Source organism: Chiloscyllium punctatum, chromosome 37, assembly GCF_047496795.1.
Source record: "Chiloscyllium punctatum isolate Juve2018m chromosome 37, sChiPun1.3, whole genome shotgun sequence".
In the NCBI taxonomy this organism is placed as follows: domain Eukaryota; kingdom Metazoa; phylum Chordata; class Chondrichthyes; order Orectolobiformes; family Hemiscylliidae; genus Chiloscyllium; species Chiloscyllium punctatum.
Window position 1 is genome coordinate 15,238,004 of NC_092775.1, and position 27,257 is coordinate 15,265,260.

Below are 27,257 nucleotides of genomic sequence, written 5' to 3' on the forward strand. Positions count from 1 at the left end.
CAACAATGAGACAGAAGAAATTGGTGACACACAGAAGGCCAAAATTTGAGGGACGTAGAGCTCTTGGAGGATTGTGGTACTAGAGGAGCTGGGAGAATTCGAATCGTTGTGTCTGACAGTATTAAAAGCACGGTGAGGGTTTCAGCCCCAAATGAGATGAATGGAGAGAAGTTGGTTAATATTCTGGAGAGAAGCAAATGGTCCTATTGGTGGGTAGGTGATTGTAGATGTCAATGAGTGAGAATCATATCTGGCTTTACCGTACTGCCTCCATGGTAAGATATCCCACTGATATTTGCTGTTTTCACTTGTGGATCAAATTTGATATTGAAAATGGGTAAGAGCTGGCACCTGTGGTATTGTATCTCAGCATGGATTTACCCTACAGTTGGAAGGATTGTAGAGGTTCATAGTGAATGGGTGCTTAATTCTGAATTGTAAACTATTTACTTTAATTCCTGTGGTAACCTCTGTGGCAGTTTAAATGTGATGATCATGAATGAGATAGCAAAAGAAGATATTTTAAATCTTTATTCTGACCATACTTGACATTTTAAGAAAATTCCTTAAATAAAAGCCAAGCTCATAACTTGAGTATGAATTGAAAACCTAGCCAATCCACAAGCTTTCACCATGCTGGATAATTGTAATTTACAAACCTAGACAGCATCAGCAGCTCTGACTCCTGATGCCAAACTGATGGATTATTCTTCAGTAGCAGGAGATCTCTGAGGATGTTCCGTAAAGACAGCAATAATGTTTGCATATCTATTTTTCTTCCTTTCTCAACATTCACTCTTCCTTGACAGAATAATGACTCTTGTTAGGTTGCAGTGGCACAGGCACTGAGGGCACCCAGTACCTTAACTGGGTTTCTGTCCTTCAAATGCAAGCTTAGAAAGTGATAGTTGACAGGCTACTCAACAAGAGGTGGATCACAGTTTAACCTCCACTTTCCAGATGCCACTGGGCAATAAGTGGAGGAAAACTGCTTGCTGATTTACTTTTCCTCCATTGGGTTACTAAGCCCAGTTACGGTACCAATAGTGTGCCTGAGATCAGAGTAGTAGAGAAGTGATGGAGGTGTTCCAAATGCTAGGATAGAGTACGTAAAGAGTCACTGCTTCCACTGACAGAAGAGTCAACAGTCAGATTTGAGGTGATTGACAAGAGCACCAGATGTGCTGAGTGACCTCCTTCATGAAGCAGAAGTGGGTACTGCAAATGCTAGACATTAAAGTCAAGATTAGAGTGGTGCTGGAAAAGTACAACCAGTCAGGTAGAATCCGAGGAGCAGGAAAATTGATGTTTTGGGCAAAAGCCCTTCAGGAAGGGATGATGAAGGGCTTTTGCCTGAAACGTTAATTTTCCTGCTCCGCAGATGCTGCCTGACCTGCTGTGATTTTCCAGCACCACTCTAATCTTGACTTCCTCCATGGACTGACCACACATCAGTTAATTACTGTAGCCATTACTCCCAATGTGATCTCCTCTACATTTGGGGAGACAGAATGTCTACTTGCACAATGCTTCAGAGAACATCTCCAGGACACCCGCACAACCAACCCCACCCCCTGTGGCTGAACACTTCAACTCCCTCTTCCACTCCGCCAAGGACATGCAAGAACTAGGCCTCGGTCATTGCCACACCCTAACCACCTGATGCCAGGAGGAGGAATCCAGCTCGAGATCCTCCACCTACACAGCATTAATGTGGATTTCACCAGTTTCCTCATTTCTCTTTCCCCCCCCCCCCCCCCCCCCACTTATGCCAGATGGAACTTCCAACTCAGCACCGCCCTCATGACCTGTCCACCTTCCTTCCCACCTATCTGCTCCACCCTCCTCTCCGACCTGTCACCATTACCCCCGCCTCCATCTATCTATCGTTCTCTCGGCTACTTTTTCCTCCCTGACCCACCCCCTCGGCTCACAAGCCTCATTCCTGATAAAGGCCTTTAGCCCGAAACGTCAATTCTCCTGCTCCTCGGATGCTGCCTGACCTGCTGTGCTTTTTCTGCACTACATTGAACAGTGAATGCACCCATCTATTTCTTGACATGAAATTTTTCATACTTGTTATTCAAGTATCTTTTTTTTTAATGCACCCACATACTCTCCCTCATCTTCCTTTTATGGCAAGGGATCATTGGAGAATGATGAGGGGATTAAAAGACAGAATGATTTCTCCCTGGCCTAGGGAAACGAATTGTAATAACCCTACTGCCTCCCAAGGCTGAGAGAAATATTTTTAGTGTCAGTTTGAAAGATGAAAGAACAAAGAAGACATGAGAAGTATTTCTTTCACTGTAATTCTTGCTTGTGGACTGAATCCACAAGAAAAATGGCTTGTTCCCAGCTAGGGAGCATCTACTGTAGAAGAGCTTTGACATTTATATCATACATTGTTAACTGTGTTGAATCTCAATGCTGTTGCTTTCAGGTAAGACTTGTTGAATATTAGTTTATTAGTATTTTTGTAAGGTGTAAGGTAGGTGAGCTTGCAGCATGGATAGGTACCTGGGACTTCGATGGTGTGGCCATTTCAGAGACATGGATAGATCAGGGTGAGGAATGGATGTTGCAGGTTCCAGAGCTTAGATGTTTCATTAAGAACAGGCAAGGCGGTTAAAGAGGGGGAGGTGTGGCCTTGTTAGTCAAGGATAGTATAACAGTGCTGAAAGAACTTTTGACGAGGACTTGTCTACTGAGGTAGTATGGGCTGAGGTTAGAAACAGGAGAGGAGAGGTCTTACTGCTTGGAGTTTTTTATAGGCCTCCACAGAGTTCCAGGGAGGTGGAGGAGAGGATTAGCAAAATGATTCTGGATAGCAGTGAAAGGAACAGAGTGGTCATTATGGGGGACTGTAACTTCCCCAACATTGACTGGAAATGCTGTAACTCTAGTACGTTGATTGGATCAGTTTTTGTCCAACGTTTCTTGACACAGCATGTCGAAGGGCCGACAAGAGGGGAGGCCACTGTGGATCTGGTGCTTGGTAATGAACCAGGCCAGGTGTTTGATTTAGTTGTTGATGAGCACTTTGGAGAGAGTGGCCATAATTCAGTTACCTTTAGTTTAGCGATTGAAAAGGATAGGTACATTCCACAGGTCAAGAGTTATCGAAGGAGCAAGGGCAATTATAATGCAAATTAGGCAGGAATTAGGATGCATAGAATCGGGTAGCAAAATGCAGGGGATGCAGACAATGGAAATGTGCAGCTGGTTTAAGGAACAGATATTGCGTGTCCTTGATAGATATGTCCCTGTCAGGCAGGGAGAAAATGATACGGTAAGGGAACTGTGATTTACTACAGAAATTGCATCTCTTGTTAAGCAGAAGAAGGAGGCTTATGTGTTGATGAGGTAAGATGGTTCAGATGAGGCGATGGAGAGTTACAGATTAGCTAGGAAGGATTTAAAGAGAGAGTTAAGAAGAGCAAAGAGAGAACTCTTGAACAGTCTTTAGCAAATAGAATAAAGGAGAACCCTAAAGCTTTCGATAGGCATATGAGGAATAAAAGGATGACTAGGGTAGGAATAGGGCCAGTCAAAGACAGAAGTGTGAAGTTGAGTGTGGACACTGTAGAGATCGGAGAGGTGTTAAACAAACATTTCTCATCGGTTTTCACCCAGGAAAAGGAGAATATTGTACAGGAGAAGAATGAGATAAAATATTAGACTAGCAAGGATCTAAGTTAGTTATGAAGAGGTGTTATCAATTCTAGAAGGAGTGAAAGTAGACAAGTCCCCGAGGCCGGATGGGATTTATCGGAGGATTCTCTGGGAGCTAGGGAGGAGATAGCGGAGCCTTTGGCTTTGATATTTGCGTCATTGTTGTCTACAGGTTTAGTACTGGAGGACTGCAAATGTTGTGCCTTTGTTCAAGAAGGACAATAGACATGACCCAGGTAATTATAGACCAGTGAGCCTTATTTCTGTTGTAGGAAGGTTTTGGAAAGGATTATAAGAGATAGGATTTATAATCATCTAGCAAGAAACAATTTGATTTCAGATAGTCAACATGGTTTTGTCACAGGCAGGTTGTGTCTCACAAACCTCATCAAGTTTTTTGAGAAGGTGACCAAGCATGTAGATGAGGGTAGGGCAGTTGATGTGGTATACATGGACTTCAGTAAAGCCTTTGATAAGGTTCCACATGGTAGGCTGTTGGAGAAAATGCAGAGGCATGGGATTGAGGGTGATTTAGCAGTTTGGATTAGAAACTGGCTTTCTGAAAGAAGGCAGCGAGTGGTGGTTGATGGAAAATATTTAGCCTGGAGTCCGGTTACTAGTGGTGTGCCACAAGGATCTGTTTTGGGAACACTGCTGTTTGTCATTTTTATAAGTGACTTAGACGCAGGCATAGGTAGATGGGTTAGTAAATTTGCAGATGACACTAAAGTTGGTGGAGTAGCGGACAGTGTGGAAGAATGTTACAGGTTGCGGGGGACTTGGATAAACTGCAGAATTGGGCTGAGAGGTGGCAAGTGGAGTTCAATGCAGATAAATGTGAGGTAATTCGCTTTGGGAAGAATAACAGGAAGGCAGAGTACTGTGTCATTGGAAAGATTCTTGGTAGTGTGGACGTTCAGAGGGATCTTGGAGTCCATGTGCATAGATCCCTGAAAGTTGCCACCCAGGTTGATAGTGCTGTTAAGAAGGCATACAGTGTGTTAGGTTTTATTGGTAGAGGGGTTGAGTACCGGAGCCGCAATGCTATGCTGCAACTTTACAAAATGCTAGTGCGGCCACACTTGGAATATTGTGTACAGTTCTGGTTGCCATATTTCAGAAAGGATATGGAAGCATTGGAAAATGTGCAGAGGAGATTTACCAGGACGTTGCCTGGTCTGGAGGGAAACTCTTATGAGGAAAGGCTGAGAGACTTGGGTGTGTTCTCATTGGAAAGAAGAAGGCAAAGAGAGGATTTGATAGAGACATACAAGATGATCAGAAGATTAGATAGGGTAGACAGTGAAAGTCTTTTTCCTAGGATGATGACATCAGCTTGTACAAAGGGGCATATTTACAAATTGAGGGGTGATAGATTTAAGACAGATGTCAGAGGCAGTTTCTTTACACAGAGAGTGGTAAGGGTGTGGAATGCCCTATCTGCCAATGTGGTTAACTCAGCCACATTTAAGGAGATTTAAACAATCCTTAGATAAGCACATGGATGATGATGGGATTGTGTAGGGGAATGAGCTTAGAATAGTTCACAGCTTGGCGCAACGTCGAGGGCCAAAGGGCCTGTTGTAGATTAGATTAGATTAGATTAGATTACTTACAGTGTGGAAACAGGCCCTTCGGCCCAACAAGTCCACACCGACCCGCCGAAGCGCAACCCACCCATACCCCTACATTTACCCCTTACCTAACACTACAGGCAATTTAGCATGGCCAATTCACCTGACCTGCACATCTTTGGACTGTGGGAGGAAACCGGAGCACTCGGAGGAAACCCACGCAGACACGGGGAGAACATGCAAACTCCACACAGTCAGTCGCCTGAGGCGGGAATTGAACCCAGGTCTCTGGCGCTGTGAGGCAGCAGTGCTAACCACTGTGCCACCATGCCGCCCACTGTGCTGTATTGTTCTATGTTCTTTGTTCTATATTTTGTTCTGTTGCTTTTTCAACAAAGGTGATAATCTATTTATTTTAAACTGGTACCACCCATGTCAATATGTGAAGAAATATCAATGAATGCTGAATGAGTTCATGTACTGACACTATGCCAACCTAAAGTGTGAAAGGAACCCCACGGCAAAATAAAGATTGTCAATCTAATTTATCTGGAAAAAATGATTTTTGTGTGCAACCCTTGAAATGCAGAGTTAACTACCACTTAATTGCACCTAGATTTATGGAAAGTATATTAAGCTGTTGAAATTGGTGGCTTACTTTATCATATCCCAGTTTAATTACTTTATATCTGAAACAAGCATTGAGGATCAGAATATGTGAAACAGCACCCCCTTGTTATGGAGCTGGTCGTAGACTAGAAATGTAAAATTCTAATTTAGCTTTTTGAGGTTTCACTGTGCAATTTGGGCAGGTTGGTGTGCAGGCTTCTGAAGGTTACTTGAGCTTTCATTCTCTCTATGTGCTACTTCAGAGGAAACTTTTGAGAAGCTGCCTGAATCCACAGTGCCAGAGATGCAGCGCAGTAACCTTGCTCCAGTCGTACTCCAGCTAAAAGCACTGGGCATTGACAATGTGCTGAGATTCCATTTTCTGTCTGTAAGTAATTACTGCATGTTTAGCTAATGTCTATTTATTATCAAGTGAATGTAGTCCAGTGCATGAAGCCTGCAGAAGTGAAATGTGAAGCTTGTGGATTAAGTATTTTGATAGGAATTTCTCACAGCTCGCAAAACTAGGCCAAGAGCAGTTTGTTATTTCTAGTCACTGATAGCAAATAGTTGTGACAGAGATTCTGAGAATCAGGAAATGTTGGAAGGAATAACAGCTCCCCTTCCAACATGGCTCCTGGCTCCCTTTTCACGTTCTTACATTAATTGAAAATTATATAAAAAACACAAGAAATCTGCAATAAAGTGATTGATTGTTTCAGCATTTGAAGAACCTTCTCTTCAGTTCCGACTTACCACAACTATGTGTTGACATTTTGCAGTGCTGGAGGGCTAGGGAGCATCTGAATAAAGTGCTTTGGCTGCATAGTTATGTATGCCTAGCTGACATCTTGCATTCTGAGGAGTTTGAATTGCTCTGCGTTAACAACTGTGTTATGTAACCCATAAAATAATTTTCATGCAAAGCATGTCAGTCATCACAGAAAAGTGCTGGAAAACACTTAGCAGACTGGGTAGTGTCTTTAGAGAAGGAAAGAGCTAAATGTTGAAAAATGCTCAGTTACATTCTGTTTCTATCTTCACAGATGCTGCCTGACCTAGTAAATGTTTTCTATTTAAGCGAGACACAGCAGCCATTTCAGCACAATTACATTGCGCTGAAAATGACCCTGAAATCTCAGCCAGCAACGATAATTATTGAGTCTTATAATTAAGTGTGGGACACATACACTAGAATGTTTTACTGAGGGTATGGAACATATCAGAATGCACTGTAGTGAGGGTGTAGGCCATATCATAAAGAGAAATGGGACACACCAGAGTGTTGAAAAGAGCTGTTTGATATATCAGGGAAAGAGATGGAGCATATTTGAGTAAATATATCAGGCATTTTGTAGAATTTTATAGTGAAAGTTTAGCGCATATCACAATATTACAGTGAGAGAGGTGGAGCATATCAAGAAGTTACTGAGAAAAGTGTTATAATGAGACAGTTGGGGCATGTCAGGAGATGTTACAATGAGAAGAGTGGAACATATTGTAGTTCAGTGGGACATTAGTATTGGAGGAAGATGCAACACGCAAAAAAAAACATTTATTGTCTGCAGATGTTTGAAACTTGTTCTACCTTTTATAATAGACCTTGAGTATGGGAATGATATATGAACTATGGGGTTGTGATAGCCATGACAAGTCAAACTCATGCATACCATATTCTTTGTACTGTTCACAGCCTCCACCGGCCCAGTCAATGGTCCAGGCTTTGGAACTCCTTTATGCACTAGGAGGTAAGCATAAGTTTTTGTTTCTCAGAATTCATGTTCCCTGTAAATGATGTTTCAAAAGATAACCATATTCTAAAGGTGGGACATGTACCCAACGTAGAATTAAAGCACTTGCTTTTGTTTTGATAATTAAATTCTGGCATCTGCTATCTGCCCAATGAGAACTAAGTCTTGTTCTCACGTGTTATCTGATGATCATTTATTAACTCCCATTTGCAGACTCAAAAGAACAGGTGGAGTCTGCAATGATACAAAGACATTTTGTTATCATTCCATTATCTATCGGTTTCCAGTCATAATACTTGGACTTGGCTAAGCTCTGTTATTGGTGGCTGCAATGTTTACCATTAGTGCTTGACTAATATTCACAACCCAAGGGTAAGGAGATACTTTGACAGTTCTGCAAATCCTTGCTATCTGAATCTGCCCAGTAGGTAATTAAAATATTTGGCACTGATCTGTGAATCAAGCCATTCATTAAATTCCAAAGGCACTCGTCGATTGATGTGGGGGTGGGGGAAGGTACAAAATGTGGAATTGGGAGGGGAGGGGAGTGGGGGAAGGTATAAAATGTGGAATTGGGAGGAAAGGGGGGTGGGGGAAGGTACAAAATGGTTTTGGGAGGGCAGGGCTATCATTCTTTGTATTCTAGTTGCTACAAAGTTCTGTGGCCAAAATTCTTCCAACTGTTGACTTACAGCAGGCTTCCAGGTTCTGCTCATTAAACATATCTGAAATCAGCAGGGACACTGAGCTATGTCCCTGCCACTGTTATCACATTTCATCAAGTGAATAATCATTGTTTAAAGATCAACATTATCTTGAGTAATAGATCAGGAGAAACAGCTACTTTCCTTTGTTGTTTTGACGAGGAAAATGATGTTAGTAGTTATTTTTAAGTTTTTAAAATCCGATTAATGTTGAGTAAACCATTGCCTTATATTGTGAACTTGAACAGATAGACATACAACATCAAGAGCAGAAGAAGATCTTCAGGCAAATCATGGTTGATCTGATTGTAATCTCAAATCCACACTCCCTGCTAGCCCTGATGATATTTCAATCACTTGCTTAACAAGAATCTATCTGCCTTTGTCTTTAAAATATGCAGGGATTCTGCTTCTACTACCTTTTCCGGGATAGGGTTCCAAAGACTCTCAGCCCTCTGAGAGAAAATAATTCACCTCATCTTTTTTTAAATATGCAACCCCCTAGTTCTAGCATCCTGGACAAAAGGAAACAGTCTTTCCACATTCACTCGTCAAGACCACCCAGGATTTCATATCTTTTGTTCAGGTCAGCTTTTCTAAACTCCTGCAGACACAAGCCTAGCCTGTCCCTCTTTTACTCATAAGACAACTGAGCCGTTCCAGATAAATGTTTTCTGAACAACTTCCAATTCACTTAGATCCTTCCTTAAATAAGGTGACCAATATAGTTCTAAGTTTGCTCGCTGAGCTGCAAGGTTTGTTTTCAGACGTTTCGTCACCATGCAAGGTAACATCATCAGTGAGCCTCTGGTGAAGCGCTAGTGTTATGTCCGCTTTCTATTTGTGTGTCTTGGTCTCCTAAGGTGGACGATATTTCCGGTTCTTTTTCTGATGATATCACCGACTGTAAGAGATCAAAACACATAAATAGAAAGTGGGACATAACCCCAGTGCTTCACCGGAGTTTCACTGATGGTGTTACCTAGTATGGTGATGAAATGTCTGCTGAGCTGGAAGGTTTGTTTTCAAACAAACTTTACAACCTGAACCTCAACCTGTGTTACCAAATCTTCTCAGAGATTGCAATGACGAATACGATGCACATTACTTCAGATGCAGTCTCAACAATGTGCTGTATAAGTGAAGCATAGCCTCCCTACTTTTGTATTCAATTCCTTTCATGATAAATAATGTCATTCTACTGGCTTTCCTAGTTACATGCTAGACCTGCATACTAACCTTTCCCAATTCGTGCATGAGGACACCCAAATCCCTCTGCATCTCAGAACTCTGCAATCTCTCATCATTTAGGTAATTTTTTTCTTCCTTATAAAATGGACAACTTCACATTTTCCCATATTGTACTCCATTTGATACATCTTTTATCACTCATTTAATCTATCAATATCTTTTCATAACCTCCAGTGTATCCTTCATAACTCACTTCTCTGTTTATGTTTGTGTTGTCAACAAATTTGACAACCATACTATGCATCCAAGCCATTTTATAAACTATAAACAGCAAAGGTCCCAGTACTAATCCCTCTATGTATCGCCCATACTGTGAAGGAAAGGGAGCTGTAGGATCTATTCTGCAAACTGGAATACAGTGGCAAGGATTCACTTCTCAGTCCCTCAATATCGAATTAAGTCCCAATGATGCTGTCCATCAGAGAAGCAACTCCTAAAATTGCCCTCAATTCATTTAATTTGTGAATTTTTAAGTAAAATATTTCCATTCAATCTGGACTTGATTGAACCTAGCATCCAGAAGTGAAGGGTACTGTAAACTGAGAGAATCTCAAAAGATGACTGACTTCTTTGTTGCTTACAAGCTTGCAAGGAAATGCTGGGTCTACTTTAATTTCAACGTTAGATTTTTTTTTAAGTTTGCAAACATGAATTATTAGAGAGAGTGATAGTCACATTGCCTTAGATGTGTTTATCTGCAGGTAAATCACATCATTAAATGTAAAATATGTTTTGTGTGCCACTTCCAGGTTTGAACGATCAGTGCTTCCTTACTGACCCTCTCGGCCTCCGCATGGCTGAATTTCCATTGAATCCCATGTTTGCTAAAATGCTGCTGGAATCAGGTAAGCATTAGAAACACAATAGCAAAGTGTACTGGAATTGATAGCCCTGCTAGAGTTCAGCCTGAAACTCTGGAATTCCCTTCTTAAACCAACTATCTTTTTATCTTTCTCTCCTCCTTTCAAGCATTTCTTGTAAAACTATCTCTTTTACTAATTTTTTTGGTTAACTGACATGAAGCCATTTTAGTGTTCCTTAGCAAAGTGTTGTGCTACAGTGCTCCTGGGAAGTGCTTTGAGGCATTTTACTTGGTAAAACAACCTTTCTGGAAGAGCTGATTTTCTCTGTCTCAGAGGGAAGTCCCATCATGATTGATATGTTTTGTGTCACTTCAGAAGGGGCAGTTGAGGTAGATTATTTAAGAAATAATACAAGTGAGTGTGTCTGGTGTAGCCTAATTCAATTATGACTTTTGAAAGAGAAATGGTGAACTATTTGAATAGAAGAAACATTGCAGGGCTACTGGGAAAAGAAAAGGTGGAAGTGGTACAAGCTGTGGTTCTCTTGTGGAGACCTGCATGAACCTGATGGGCCAAATGGCTTCCTCCAGTGCTGAAACAATCTATCGCACTATTAATCAGCCGATCTTGAGGAAGAGAAAGAGAAAATCAACCTTTGTGAAAATAGTTAATTGCACAAATGCAGACAATATGGGACACATTTTAACCTAAAACATTGGGCAGGGAAATGATAGGGATCAGGTCAGCCATTGTAGAACTGATGGAAAGTTGAATGGAGTCACTCTGAACCTGACACTGCAAGTTGTGGATGCATACTCTGATTTGTCCTTTTTCCATATGCTCTGTAATATAACCCGCTCGCACCAGAAGAGACACTATCTCTCAATAGGGGAAACACCTGTACAGCCTACCAAACCTGACACGGAATCTGTAACCTACTGAAGAGAGGAGACTGACCAAATAGGGGGCTTTGAGATTATGAAGGGGCTTGATAGGATAAACCCCAGAAGAGATTTCTCTAATTTTTCAGGAGATCAGAACTGGGGACTCTAAATAAAAGGTGGTGATTGATAGAGGAATTCAGCAACAATCTTCATTTATATAGCACCTTTGATATAGCAAAACATCTCCGGTTGCTTGACAGGAGGAACCTCTTCAGGCAAAGAGGGAGTAGAGTGTGAATCTTCCTACTCCATTGAGTATTTGAGTGAACACGTGCATTTAAGGAAAAGCTAGCTAAGTACACGAAGAGGAAACAAATAGAAGATTATGCTGACCAAGTAAAATGAATCAGATGAATGAAGGCTCATGAGCATAAATGTTAGCACAAGCCAACTGGACCGACAGCCCTGTTTCTGCGCTGTAAATTCTATGTATTAGCATGTGATATTAAGAACAATGTTCTTAATAGCATGTGATCTTAATAACAGTGTTCTTATGTGTTAATAAAAACAGTGCAGTGGTGTCCTACCACAAGGGTTGTTTATCTCCAGATCCGTTTCCAAAAACATAATGGAGAGCACGTGGTTATTTGAAAATACACGGTTGATACTTTTCTTAGCCTGTCTGGCCACAGGAATATTACACAGAGCTGGTATTACATGTGGATTTCAGGCCTGATGACCAGCACAGCCCAAATGAATACATACACATCCTTCAGTTTGTGCGTTCCTGGTGAGACTGTGGTGGGGGGAGGGGATGCTTGAGGAAGGTGACATATGAAGATCAAACACTTCCTACCACAGCATAGTGTTCAGTAGCTAAGCTTGCAGAGCGAAACAACACTTGACATAGGCTTGTATTTTTTAATTTGAAAAAAAGTATCAGTACTGCTTGGGATTTAGTAAATTTAAATACAGTACAAGTTAATAAGAACATCAGCATGAATCTAACTGATTTATTTAGTGCCTGTATGCCAGTGGTCATGGTGTTTGCAAGAGGAGTTTATTGAAGTGTTCAGAACAGGCTGATTTTGACCAACAGCTACTTTGTCCAGGAAGTGGTACGCTGTGTGGTAGAGAGAAATCAGAATGTGCCGGAAAAGGGTATTTTTTAAATAGACATGATCAACATGGTCATATTTACTTGTGACACTGTGACTAATACAGATGCACAATATGGGTGACAATTACTAATCTTTTCTTCCTTTTCTTCTTTTAATTTGAGGAAACTTTGGGTGCTCACAGGAGATTTTGAGTATAGCGGCCATGATGCAGATACAGAATGTGTTTGTGGTACCCCCAAACCAGAAAAGTGCAGCGGTAGGTTCAGAAGTTTTACAAAGTCTCACATCCTGCTCTCCCCTCTCTTTTTCCCCCCCCCGCCTCCCCCTCCCAAATTGAATCTCCAGAAGTAGATTGGCCTCTGCGTTGTAACAAAGAAGTAATCCAGCCTAGGGACCCCTAGGTTTTCTCCAAGGGAATGAGTGTTGGATCTTCATAGAGAGAGCTGCAGTATTATTTAAGTGCACTTGTACAATAAAATGTTCTAAGTGCATGATAATTATTTATCGCAAATCAAATGATTTAGTGATAATGGTTGAGTTACACTCTGTTATTTTTCCATAGACCACCAACTCTTGCATTTCTCACTAATGTGTATTTCATAATTATGATTTTATAAACCTAAACTTCATTTAAATTGCCAATTTCCATCCTCTCCATCACCTCCTCTTCCTTGAAGGGATTTAGTGCTTGCTGGGGTAGGGTTTTGCATGTATTAGCCTGCAACATCGTATCTGGCACGTGTGTGTCTACCTTGGCAGTGATTGCCTGCACTTTGTTTGACTGTGGAGGAAGTCACAGGCAAGTTTGATTCAGTGTTCACCCGATGTCTGTGCAACACTCTGGACAATTTGCCTCACCCCCAAGGGCAAATGAATGGCACTCTTATTTCAATCCCAGCTTGGGATCAGCAGAATGGATTTCATGGACCCCAAAGTTCAGCTACTCATTTGATAAATGCAATCGAGACATCAGTGGGTCCCTTTTAAATTATTCTGAAGTTGTTATGTAACATAAGAAGTTCAAATCACGTTGCAATCCACGAGGTGCATCTGCTTTAGAAATAGCATTTGGAGCTCACTCCCTGGTATTTACTGATTTTTATATTTCCATTAATTTGGCTTTCTTTCTCCTTGCTTAAAAAAGATGTTCATTTTTATCCCTGTGTGCTGTATTTCATGGTAAATTTGTTTCTGAGGTTGAAGCAATGTGTTGTAAAAGCAGGCAGTTGAAGGATTGCAGCAACACGTGATACATCCTGTGGATTTGCACGGTTTCATTTTACAAGGGTGAACTGGTCTCTCTACACTTCGTAGCACTATAAATTCGCTCCACTGTACCTAAGAAACATGATTGAAAGTTACCCTCCTTGAGCTTGAAGGTAAAAAAAAAATCACCTGGTCCACTGAGTTCTGCACACCTTTCATTTATTCCATTCGTTACATTAAAAAGGTAGTTTAAAATTGTGCGATACCTTACCTGCTAATTGTTATTATGTTAAATTTCCCTGAATTCTCTCAAATAAATGCTTTCAACCAAAAATAGGAGCAAATTATAATTTCCATTTTGCAGGGAGGAAAAAAAACTGATGATGTTCCCTGTAATTGTGCTTTTCACAAATTTTGTTTGGTTTCAGTTTTAATTAAAGAAGCAGAGATCGTCTTTTGTTCCTAGGTCAAGGTGATTTAGTTTTTTTAAATTGCTAATGGGTTTGTCGCTATATTAGCAGAGGCTTGTTGTAATGAACAAGGTGATTGTTTATTGTACAGAAATAAAATACTGTAAACCTGAGATCAAACAGAAAATGCTGGAGTTTGTTTACTGTGAATATCTGGGAATGGGCAGTTCTGTAGATCCTAGCAAACAATCAGGTATTTCTTGTTACAGAAGTATAAGTTTTTTTTTGGAGTTCCATACTTGTCTAAACATAATATGTATATTACTAAAATCAGTGCTTATAACCTTCATCAACAAAGACTTTTTTCAAAAGCAAAAACATCCCCAAAATGGATAATTAATTTATCTTTCTCAAGAAGTATTTTATGGGTAAAAATGAAGACCGCAGATGCTGGAAACCCGAGTCTAGATTAGAGTGGTGCTGGAAAGGCACAGCAGGTTGGGCAGCATCCAAGGAGCAGGAAAATCGATGTTTTGGGCTATTCCTGATGAAGAGCTTTTGCCCGAAACATCAATTTTCCTGCTCCTTGGATGCTGCCTGACCTACTGTGCCTTTCCAGCACCACTCTAATCCAGACAAAAGTAGTTTTATGTCTAATTCTGTTAAATATTTCTCAGACTTCTGACTTTCATATTTGTATTGATTGCATCAAATTATGTATTTACTTCACCATGTAAAATCTCCTCAGAATTTAATGCTGTTGTTCTGAGTTGAACTTGGTAGTACCTCCATGAAATTCAGTAACCAGATTACTGCAAGCAGGGCAGTTGTTTATGCTGCAAATGCATTCAGAACACAGGACCTAGAGTAGGCCATTCTGCTTCAGGAGACTGTTCCATGGCTCAGTTAGATCTTGGCTCATCTGTATCTAACTGCATTAATCAGATGTTGGTAAAGATTCTGAATCCTAATGATACGGAAAATGTCCAAGAGAGTATGACAGTCTAAGATCTGAAATTGTGGCAGTTTCAAATAATCAGTGGCTGGAACTTGCAAATGGAAGACAGTGAGTCTTTCTGTGAGTGAATGGGATATTGAGGGGAAGGGGCTGGTGGTGGTAGAGATATGAAGCATTTATTTGGTTGTTATTTCACCTGAGCCATATAACTTTTTTTTTAAATGAAGTTGAATTTCACTTTGCTGCTTTTGTGAGTATCTCAGTGTTTTCCATTTAAATTCCCTTTCAAGGCAAGAGAGCACCGGAAGTTTGCTGTGGCTGAGGGAGATCACCTCACAATGCTGAACGTCTATGAGGCCTTTGTTAAGGTTTGGATAAGCTTTTCATGTCCAGGTTGCAATAGTTTCAGAATTTATAGCTTATATAATAATGGAAGGTGGTCATAACCTATACTTAAGGAAGGTGCAAAATTCTACCATTATTAAACTTTGCCCTGAAGTACTGATTTTTTGGAAATATTCATTGATTTATAACTCCTTCTGTTGCCCTGAGAGTCAAAGCAAAGCTTGATGTTGGACTAAGCATTGCATTTCAAGATGGTTTTAGATTTAATTCGAGGTCTATGCTGAGTTAACTGATTTCAGCTGAGGCTTCCAGGGTTCTTGTATTAGGCAAGGGTTTAAAAGAAAAATAACCAGTGTCCTAACTTCTGTTTATTGTACAGCCAAACCTTTATTGAAATATGCATGCATGTGGATGAGCTGTGGGGTAAAGATCAGACTTGAAGTCATGTTCCCCAGGCTTTAATAGCCTGCCAGAAATTAGTCTTGGTTCACAAACAAAGTCTGGCTACTCCATTGGTATCTGTGGAATTGTAATGCAATAGTGAAGCCAATGCCTTCAGGAAAAGGGTGGGAAAATCTCATGCTCTTCAAAGACATGTTGCTTATATGAAGTGGGTCCAAGCCTGTGTATTTACAGGTTTCTGCAGGTAGCTATGCTACAATACTGTTGTCATTCAATGCCTTTTTATTTCAATGATTACATAATTCCCTGATAGATACCAATAGGTAGAGCTCAGAGTGGCTGCTTTCTTGTGTGTGTGTCTCTCTCTCTTTTGTTCAAGTGTTGGCAACCAAGCCTCAGCTGCGTGTGTTATAAGCTCTGGAAACCCCTCCCTGAAAGCTCTTGCTCTTTACTTTTCTGTCCACCTTGAAAACAACTATTTGTAACCTAACTGTTCAGGGTGGTTAAAAACAAGGACTACAGATGCTGGAAACCAGAGTCTAGATTAGAGTGGTGCTGGAAAAGCACAGCAGGTCAGGTCAGGAATAGAGCTATTCCTGATGAAGGGCTTTTGCCTGAAACGTCGATTTTCCTGCTCCTCGGATGCTGCCTGGCCTGCTGTGCTTTTCCAGCACCACTCTAATCTAGACACCTAGTTGTTCAGCCAAGGTATTGACCTATCATTGCCTTTGTAGCTCAGTATCAAATATTTGTTTGACCAAGTTCCTGTGTAGTATCTTGGGAAGCCTTTTGTGTTATCAACATTATAGAAATACAACTTATTGTTGTATTTGAATCAACAAGGTTGTGAGCGAGCAGTATAAGGAAATTATTTGGTTCATTGAGTTGATGGCTTTCTGCAGAACAATCCAAAGATGCCCGTTTCCTCACTCTATCCCCATAGCCTTGTAAATTTATCTCCTTCAAGTTCTCATTCAGTTTTCTATTAAAGTTATTCATCATCTTCACTTCCACCAACCTTGGAGGCAATGTGATCTAGATCATTACATCTCTTACCTAAAGAGGCTCTTTGGTAGTACAGGACTTTTTTCTAAACTCAGTCGTAGCATGAGGGCATCACTAGCTGGGCTGTCATTTATTGCTCATCCCAGAGAGCAGTTAAGAGTCAATCACCATTGCATGGGTCTGGAGTCACATGTAGGTCATACCAGGTGAGGATGGCAGATTTCCTTCCCGACAGGACATTCGTAAACCAGATGGGTTCTTCCAACAATTGACAACTGATTCATGATCATCATTAGATTCTTAATTCCAGATTATTATTGAATTCAAATTCCACTATCTGCCATGGTGGGACTCGAACTCAGGTCCCCAGAACATTACCTGAGTTTCTAGATTATCAGTCTTGCGATAGTACCACTAGGCTGTCACCTCAAGGACTTGAGTATTGCTGAGTAAGTGCACACTTTGTTAAAGGTTTTTGTCTTGCACTCATCAGGACAATATGCAAGAATACCAACCTAAAGAGAAAATAATAATTAGCATTCCTCTCAGAATAATTCTCTAATTGATAGCAGGTGAATTTTGATTGTGAAACCCCAATTGAAATAAGATCTCTATGTGATGATCACCAATCCAGGAATGATGTTTGCTCATCTTATTAGTTTCCAACTGTAATACAATCACTTACAAATTTCACCTACTCTTCATTCTTAATCAAAATAAATTTAGCTCTGATCTAGTTATAATTTGAGAAAGAATTTTATAATATTGAAAAAAGAGACCTATTTTGTCAAAGCTTTTTAGATTGCACTATTGTAACAAATGCCATAGTAAAGGAGAGAGTTAATTGGCAGACAAGTGAAATCTGATTGACAGAGATATTGTCAAGGACCATACACCTGGCAGATGATGACTGACAGTTTACTACCAAGTTTTGTTTAAACTTTTAACCAAGCAGTTTCACTCTGATTCATCAAGGTACACACTGAGCCCAACTAAAAATCCTAAACTGGTTGTTAATGGTTTTTTCCCCTAAGTTTGAGCTTGCAAAACTCAAAACACAATACCCAACATTAGATGTGATTCTGAAAATTGGATAACATTTTTGAAATAGTCCTGAGTGTGGCAAGTTTGTACATACTCGAAGCTGCATATATTAATGCACAGGATTCTGTCCTTGTACATACACTGTGCCTGTTTCAACTTAACAATTTTTAGGCAATGCCTTGACCAATCGGAGTCAACTTGCCTGGTTTAAAATTTAAACCAAGCTGAGCAGTTAATGGTCTGTTGTCATCTAATTGATGGATTCTTTGTGGCAACATCTCTCACTTGCCATCCAATTACCTCTCTCCTTTCCTACAATATAAATTTTGTTTATCCTTTACTTTGGTATTTATGGATAGAGTCATAGGAATGTACAGCACAAAAACAGACCCTTGAGTCCAACTCGTCCATGCCGAACAGAAAGCACAACCTAATCTAGTCCCACTTTTTTTGTGAGTTGTCCTCATGACTGAAAAATAAAAACTTCGACAAAATCTGTCCTACTTTTCAGCAACGCTACAAAGTTGTTTTTTGCATTCTAACAGTTTGATTATACCTCAGTCAAAACTAAGTAATTTTTTTCTGATTTCGAGTGAAGGATAGAAAACAATTGGAAGTGTTTATATTAGAACTGAGAGCTATGCCAGGTAAACAAAAATCATTCCCGGATTGGTGATACATCCCATTTTAATGCGGATGTCCCAATCAGTAACTATTATCGCTGTAAAGGGATGTGCTATATTCTCCGCCTGCAAAATACCTCCTGTATTGTACACCCTGGAACCAATCTGCATCTTGTGGAAGCTGGGAGGAAGATATGGGTGTGGTACATAGATGGTGAAGTCTCAACAGGAAAATGTCGAGACATTTGGTCCTGCAGAAACGAGGAGTTTTTTTTTATTCATTCACAGGATGAGGGCATCGCTGGCTAGGGCAGCATTTATTGGCCATCCCTAATTGCCCATCACAGAGGGCAGTTAAGATTTAACCAAATTGCTGTGGTCTGGAGTCAGATGTAGGCCAGACCGGGTAAGAATGGCAGCTCTCTTCCCGAAAGGACATTAGTGATCCTGACAATCGACAATTGTTTCATGGACTCTTAATTCATGATTTGTTGATAGAATTCAAATTCCACCATCTATTGTGGTGAGATTTGAACCCAGAACTCCAGGGCTCTAGACTAACAGTACAGCGATAATACCACTAGGCCTTTGCCTCCCTGTTTGCAAGATGCAGTGATAAATGGTCATGCTGAGTTGTTATGTTCCTAAGTTCTTTAATATTTTGGAGCATGATCAATCTGTGACTGTGAATGATGAATTAGAGGTTGACACTGTCAGTATGTTTTTCTTTGTCTGTTGCAGCACAATAAAAACTCTCAGTGGTGCCAGAAGCATTTCTTAAACTACAAAGGACTTATTAGAGCCACAACAGTACGTGAACAACTGAAAAAGTTATTGTCCAAATTCAGAGTGCCGAAGAAGTCAAGTGAAGGTACCCACATGGAGTATTTGAAATCCCTTATATGGGGCAGAGTCATCAAAGGCCAACTATTGTGCTGTCCCTAGCTGTGTAAAGAAAATAGTTAATAACAGTTGGAAGTGGCTGCTCATGTTTCTATGACAGTTATGTCAGTGTCTGAAATCTGCTGCCAGCAAGAGTTTGGTTCACCACTGCTGATAGGTGGTGGGGAGTGTGTGTATCTGAATTTATTTATTCAGACTTATTGGAACTGACAGCCTTTAGCCCAGTTTAGCAAGAAACCCCTTTTTCAGATATAACTTTTGCTCTTATCAATATCACTCTGCAACATGTTAATAAGAAAAATCCAAGGTAGCGATTTTTTAAAATTCTCGATGGAGACAAATCTGGCTTCCATCTGCTTCCTCGCCCCCCCCCCCCCCCCCCCCTCATCTCAACTGTCAGACTATCAGATGGAGCTTGCTGTCTACCACTGAAACACTCATTCATGCCTTCTTTTTAACTCTCAACTTGTCTATTCCAATGCACTCCTGGCTGGTCTTCCACGTTCTGCTCTCTGTAGATGTGAGGTCATCCAAACTCGGTTCCCAGTGTTGCCACTTGCTGCCTTAACTTGCACTAACCCCTGTTCCCTTGTCACCCATGTGCTTGCCGATTTGTATTGGCTCCCAATCAAACAACATCTTGATTATAAAATTCCCGTCGTTTTTTTTTAAAGATTCCTCATGGCCTCACCCATCCCTATCTTTGTAATTTCTTCCATCCCTACAACCCTCCAAGACATTAACATTAATCTAATTCTGGCCTCTGGATCATCTCTGATTTTAACTGCCCTGCCCACTGGTAGCTATGCCTTCAGTGGTCGAGGTGCTTGAATACCCCTGCCTGATCTTGACTACCCTCCTGACACCTTTCTGACACTCTATCTCATTTCCTTCTTTTAAGACACTCCTTAAAACCATCCTCCTTGATCAAACCTTTGATCTGATCTAATATTTCCTTGTGTGATTTGATGTCATACTTTGTGAAGTGCTTTGGAGCATTTATAACATTGTAAGTGCTATATAAATATAATTTGCTGTGATTGCAGTGAATTACAGGCCTAACTCAATATTCTGTCTGTTTGCCGTGCAGTCAATGATTGCACTACTGACCTGAAAGTTCCCTGGTTTAACTCACCAGTTCAAGGTCATGAATGTTTGTTACAATATCACATGGATGGACATAGAGATTCATAAAATGCAGGGAATGGATTTAGTGCTTATTTCATTATTGCTATTTCCTATTAGAATTGTGAGAGAGTTATTTGTTTGGTCATTTCATTGTTTAACTCCTTGCAATCTGATGCTGGAAAGTGGAGAAAGGTCTCTTCCACGTGAATGTTTTGTGTTTGATATGCATATTTTCAGTTCATATAATGCATGAATGGAACCTTGAAATGATAATCGGCATTGCGTTTGTGGATTTTACGTAGATTTTTATGAGATGTAATTCCCCAGACTCTTGTGTGACTGCAGTGAAATTAGTGATGAAAAGCTGATGTCAGAACAATGGTGTAGCCCCACCATGGAACCAGCCAGACCTCAGTATTCTCTAGTCCCACTCCTGTCTCAGTTCCCATCTCAGCCTACTCTACAGTCCCAGATTAGCCAAACCTGGGTGAAAAATAGTCACGCTTACAACCACCTGAAATGAGAGCTAACCAACTCTACACTCTGTCTCCTTAGGTGACCCGGATCCTATTCTGCGATGTATTGTTTCAGGCTTCTTTGCGAATGCTGCAAAGTTTCATTACTCTGGATTCTACAGGTAACAATGAGACAGTTTTACCATCACATTTTTGATTTTTTTTTTCTCATGACCTTACAAATCTCTTTACTGAATCTAACATCCATCATTGTAAAGGAATTAGATATAACACATATCCTGTTTGATGTATTGCACACATTTTGTAATCGCTCTCTTTGACAAGTACCATTCCAGACTCCTTTTGAAATATTCTGCTTACAGCTCTGTCTTTAATTTGGGCTGAGCTCTGATACCCTGGGGATTAAACAGTCTGCCTATACCTACTGTCAAGACCCACACATAAATAATGACCACTTGGATGAGCAGAGTCAACACCCATGGAAATAAAAAAAAGAGAGATCTATGGAGAAGAAATATTCTTTCTATGACCCTCTGTCACAATTTGATAATGAGATATCCACTTTACAACGCTCCCCATTATTTTTTTACAAAGAAACTGCACTCTGACATATCCTACACATTTTACTATGACATTCTCCAGTACAGACTGCATGTATAAGCATATTTTTAAAATTTAATTTATATATAGGACCATTCGAGATGATTATGAACTTCATATTCATCCAACCTCTGTGTTATATGGAGAGAAGGAACCACAATGGTAAGTTTGACTCGGTGATGAATGTCACATCATTTTTTTTTGCATGTAATGTATTGAAGTGTAGAATTGTTACAGCGTGAAGGAGGCCATTCGGTCCACTGTATCGATGCCAGCTCTTTAAAAGCTATCCACTTTGTCCCATTCCCCATTGGTATACAGTTTTCTCTTCCCCTTTTGAGTACATACCTAGTTCCCTTTTGAAAATTATTCCAAATCAGTTTCCACCTGATTTCAAACCTAATAATACATCTCGGTTGCTAAATACTTATTTGTTTGTGACTGGGGGGGTAGTAAACTGTGAAATAACAGTTGTGAGTTTCTAAACTCATCACTGTCACATTCCGTCTGTTACCAGGGTTGTGTATAACGAGATCATCCAGACATCCAAGTACTTTATGAGAGATGTGACTGCAATCCAGTCTTCATGGTTGTTAGAGTTAGCCCCACACTTCTATCGAAGAAGAACTGTAAGTATCTACCTGCGTTGTGCTATGTTTGGGTTGAAGGGTTATGGACAGTGGACAGGAAAATGGAGCTCAAGATGAGATGAGATCAATCATGATGGTACTCGATGGCAGAACAGGCTCGAGGGCTGAATCGCCTACTTCTGCTGCTGGTTCTTAGGTTTGAAACTATCCCCTAATGTGTACAGAGGAACCTCGATTATCTGGCATTCGATTACCTGAATATCTGATTATCCAGCAAGATCGCAAGGTCCCAATGTTCGGCTGAACTATGTTATCCAGCATTCAATTATCCGGAAATGGATTGACTGAACGAAATACTGCCCCCCCTCCTCCTTCGGATAATCGAGATTCCTCGGTAAACCATCACTTAAAGATGGCTGGCAAGAGCAGAATAATGAAATATAATACTTAATGCAATCAAGGAGTACAGCTGTTACAGTTAGGAAGAGAGGATGATGATGCCAAGAAGATTATGATGCTGTGTCTGAACCTAGGAAAAATGAAGTACAAAACTGGAATAAATATATCATCCTCCGTGAGTTCCAAAGCACCTTGTATCTAAATAAACCACTTCTGCTGTATGGTCACTATTGCTCTTCAGGCAAGCACAGCAACCAACATGCACACAGCGAAACCCCACAAACAGAAGTTGATACGAAGTGGCTAGTTGATCAAAATTAAGTTTCAATGGCTATGAGAAGAGTGTTGGCCTGTTTCCTTGTTAGGTTTGCTCCATTGTTCTCCTGAAGAAGTGGAAGAAAAAGAGGGAGCAAGTTACAAATGTCACTTCAGCACTCACCTATCTCCGTATGATAACATTTTATGATTCAAAGCATTGGACAACCTCCAGTATCTTCTGAAAATGGCCTTTTTTCCATGAGCCTTGATATTAGGTGGTGTTTGGCTGTTGAACCAATGGGGTCATTGTAGCTGAGCTCTATTCTGCAGAACATACTGTCTAGTGTAAGAGTCCTGCCTTAGCCAGGTACATGGAGGCTGGATATAGCACCCATCTGAGAACACTGACGTTAAACTCAAATTGGAGATAGAAACTGGGACCAGTTTTTGTTTTCATCTTTAAAGATAGAATGGGCTCATTTGAGAAAGGAATGAAGTGACTCAGCCCCAACAAGCCCTGGTCTGATTCCCAGTCCATGGTTGCAAAGAACGAACTGCATTATTTTTCAGATATCCCAATTTTTAAAAAAATATATGAAGTGAACTGTTGGCCTTGGGGTCCCTTAACCAAGATGATGCAAATGATTCTTGATTTTGTACTGGGGAATGCATGGAGTGTCAGTGGCAATAGATTTGGACCTGGTGTTAACTCCCACTTTTGAGTAGCTCACTCATTTCATGCATGAAGAATTATTATTAGAGCAAGAAATCTCAAGATGCCATAGAACTGTCATCCAAATAGATGGAACTGCATCCACCTGGTTTCATTCTTATCCATCTCATCATGGACAGAGAATGGCTTGCAATGGCTATACCATTACCCCTTGTAAATCCAAGGACCTATTCTTGGTGCCCTCCTATTTTAAATCTGCATGCTACCCCTTGGCACAATCATCTGCAAGCAAAGCAGTAGCTTTCATATCTACGCTGACAACACCCAGCGCAATCTCATCACCGTTTTCTTGCCTTCTGCAACATCGCTGAGTTCCCAGACTGCTTATTCAACTTCCAATACTGGATAAGCAGAAATTTGTTCTAATTAAAAATTGGGAAGACTGAAGTCTTCTGAGTCTGTTGCAATCTGTGTTGTCTAGCTACCAACACCATTCCTGAGACTTGTAACTATCAGGCACTAAAGCAGACCGATGTGGAACATTGTACTGTATTGGACACTGAGATGAGCCTTTGCTGAGAGTACCAATTTTCACTTCTGCAATATTGTTCAACTTTGTCTTGTCTCAGCTCATCTGCCGCTGAAACCATCGTCCATGCTTTGGCCAATAACCCATCAATTCTGACACACTTTCAGAAATTCTACCTTCTCTAAGTTTGAGGTTGAGCAAATCACTGTTACCTGTACTGTAGCTTACATCAAATATCCCTCACTTATCACTCATGTCATGGTTAACCTACATTGTCTCTTGGTCAAGTAATGTCTTGATTTTAACATTGTCATCCCTTCTTGGCTGTGCTCCTCTGTGATTCTATAGCCTTCTCTAGCCCTGCTGTCCAATATACTCGTCTATTTCTGGCCTCTTGAGTCTCCTTAATTTTAATTTGTTCCCCTCTGCTGACAGCACTGTCCATTTGCAACACTCCAACTCTGAAATCCTTTGTCTGCTCTGAGCCTCCCTACCTCAGTTCCTCAGCATTTTTGCTACCATTATATCGACCTCCAAGGTCCACATGCAGCAGTGAAATCAAGGTCAAGGCATTGGTATGCCAATTGGAATCTGCAGAATCCGATAGTGCACCGCCGTGAATCTTAGAGGGAACATTGTTATCTATCTGATGTCCATCCATGTTGACACTACAATCAAGAAAGCACAGTAACACCTCTACTTCCTCCGAAGGCTAAGGAAATTCAGCATGTCCATTAAAAGCTCTTTAAAATTTTCATAGAATGCATCACAGAAAACATCCTGTCTGCTCTTCCCAACCCAGCAAGAAAGTAGAAAGTTGTGAACATAGACCAGTCCATCATACAAACCAGCCATCTATCCATTTGACTTCATCTATATTCCCTGCTGCCTCGGGAAAGCAACCAACATAATCAAAGACCCCTCCCAGCCTGGTTATATTCTCTTCCACCCTCTTCGGTCAGACAGGAGATACAAAGTTTGAATGCACGTATGAACAGATTCAAGAACAGCTTCTTTGCCACTGTTAGCACACTTACAAACTCACCTCTCAAATATTAATTCTGGTATCTGTCTGCACCTTCTTAGCAGCTGTAAGATTGTATCTTTCACTCTGTGCTGTTACCCTAATGCACTTGTATAGTACAATCTGCCTGTACAGCATGTAAGACAACATTTGTTCAGTGTATCTTGGTATACCTAATATTACCAAATCAAATCAAGTATCTCCCCTGAATGACACACTGCTTGAAACCATTGAGCAAGATTTTGGTTGTCCTTGTCAGATTTTGTTTTATAATGCTGCTGTGAAGCATTTTAGGATATTTGGCTATGATAAAAGAACAATATAAATGTGAGCTGCTCTTGTTTTCTAAAGCGGTAACATAAATATGAGTTTTTATTGTTATAGTCAGTTTGTTTTTCAGGAAGTAAGCCTTGGTTGTTAATTTTGTTTCTGTTTTTACTGTTTGTTTCAGTCCATTTCTCAGAGAGTAAAGAAAGCTCGAGTTACCTGATTGATCATGCAAATCTCCTCACGCCTGCGAGTGATGGGTGAAACAGCTACTTGCAAAGCCAAATTCAGTTTGTTTTCTTCATCTGTTTGTGAATGAATTTTGCAGCTCACACCATCAGATTAGTTATTGAATAAAATTACAAAGCGGCATTCATTTTGAGATGTCTAGTCCGCAGGCACAGAGCCCTGGTAATTGAGCCACCAAAGGCAAGGCATTCAGTTGCATTTACGCTTATATCTCTAATTTGCTGGTTGGTCCTGTTTGATTTTCTTGGGTCTGCAGGTTTAGAGAGGGTTGTTTTCAGCACTGTTGCCTCACTTGAGCCTAAGTTCTAAATCATAATACCAAGATCTGCTTGTATCAGCAAAGTGAGATATATACAAATTAACTGGAAGCATGGATGTAAATTCTCTTGATATGTGGTCCCTAAGCTTCCATGGTGCACACTTAGTTAGTCAACAGGACAATAAACTTGTACATGCATTTTTAGATTAACCTATCTAATATACAATGTGCATAGTCTCAAACTGATGCCATCAGTGTCCAAGTTGTGGAGGGTAGAACATTATAGACTCCAGTGCAATGTACCTTACAAAAATATCTCTTATGGAATAATTATGCTCGGCTGCTGAAATCTGGGCTTCCAGAGTGATCGTGGGTGTTAACAGTCACAATAGATGCACACTTCCTTGTTCATTATTTAATCTTCACCTTCTTCTATGAAGAATAGTGCTTTCAACAACAGTTGTGAATGAGTATGCTGTCTTGGTACCTTCACATTGTAAGCATTTGTGGTGATGATGTGTTCCTTTCTAAAGTGTTTTTTTTTAATATAGCAAAATAAATCCATGCCTTAAATTCATAAGTGGGTCTGTGTCCTCTGTACAATTTATTAAGTGATTTTTTGTTTAAGTGTACTCACACTATCCAGGAGTTCAAGGCCCATTTCCTTCCAGCCCATAAAAAGTTCCATTCTTCGTCAGGTTGGCAATAGAATTGCCCGTGTGGGTGTTTCCTGGTGTCCCAATATTGGCCTGTTCCCACACAAACGCCCCTTAAATCATAGTCCAGTTCCTTGTTTGACCTGTTTGTCTTTAATGTGCTAGGAGGTTCTGAGAGGGTTCTTTTTACAAAAAGTAAAATTGCCTTATTTTTGGGCAAATGTTGAATCAGGACAGCAGGGTCTGTTATATACAAAACATTTGAGATTGTGGTTTTAGAATTCAAAGTTCAATTTGAATTTATCCAAAACTGATATTCCCCTCCCATCCTGAACAAGATGGAATACCTATATCCATAAAAAACTAATAAAAGACAAAAAATTGTTCTCTCATTTCCAGAAACTTGCTATAGGGTTGAATTCATAGGAATCTAGACTGTTTGCCTCCCCTTTTGCCAAGGAATGTTACAGAAATTCGAGAACAAAGTGCTGCTGTTCACATTGCAAAACTTCCAGTTACTGGATGGAGACAGGCCCTGCAGGCTAATATTGGGAAAGTTTCTGGAAGAGTGTGAGTATTCCCTCAAATCTGGTCCATTTGTTGTGGTCTATTATATCTGTGTTCTGTGAAGTTTGTCTGTAGTTGCTGATCGAGTATTTTAGTGCAAAGAACCACCCTGTTCTTGAATCTGACTCGGTTCAAACGCTGGAATTTCTGCTGTTAAGACATTCTTCCAACAACCTTATTACCCTGAAATGCGATCTCTTTCCTGCAGAGCTTTAAATATAAACTTAATTCACTCACTTGACCCAAGGTGATTGGAGCATGGCTTCTGACAAGAATGGCTCCAGGATTTCCCCTTGACTACCCCAGTTCAAGTT

At 40.4% G+C, this 27,257-nt stretch overlaps 1 protein-coding gene across 1 annotated transcript in view; it reads left to right on the top strand.

The window, feature by feature from the left end:
• The window catches only part of dhx35 (DEAH-box helicase 35), a 65,432-nt gene extending 39,132 nt beyond the window's left edge, over positions 1 to 26,300 (top strand). Inside the window, exons 13-22 of the mRNA XM_072556332.1 lie at positions 6,122 to 6,246; positions 7,552 to 7,606; positions 10,314 to 10,409; positions 12,534 to 12,628; positions 15,237 to 15,314; positions 19,107 to 19,236; positions 20,952 to 21,033; positions 21,563 to 21,634; positions 21,990 to 22,101; positions 25,397 to 26,300. Of these exons, the coding sequence (XP_072412433.1) occupies positions 6,122 to 6,246; positions 7,552 to 7,606; positions 10,314 to 10,409; positions 12,534 to 12,628; positions 15,237 to 15,314; positions 19,107 to 19,236; positions 20,952 to 21,033; positions 21,563 to 21,634; positions 21,990 to 22,101; positions 25,397 to 25,435 (884 nt within the window). The 3' untranslated portion in view covers positions 25,436 to 26,300. The remainder of the gene's footprint in view (positions 1 to 6,121; positions 6,247 to 7,551; positions 7,607 to 10,313; positions 10,410 to 12,533; positions 12,629 to 15,236; positions 15,315 to 19,106; positions 19,237 to 20,951; positions 21,034 to 21,562; positions 21,635 to 21,989; positions 22,102 to 25,396) is intronic.
• The last annotated feature ends 957 nt before the right edge of the window (positions 26,301 to 27,257 follow it).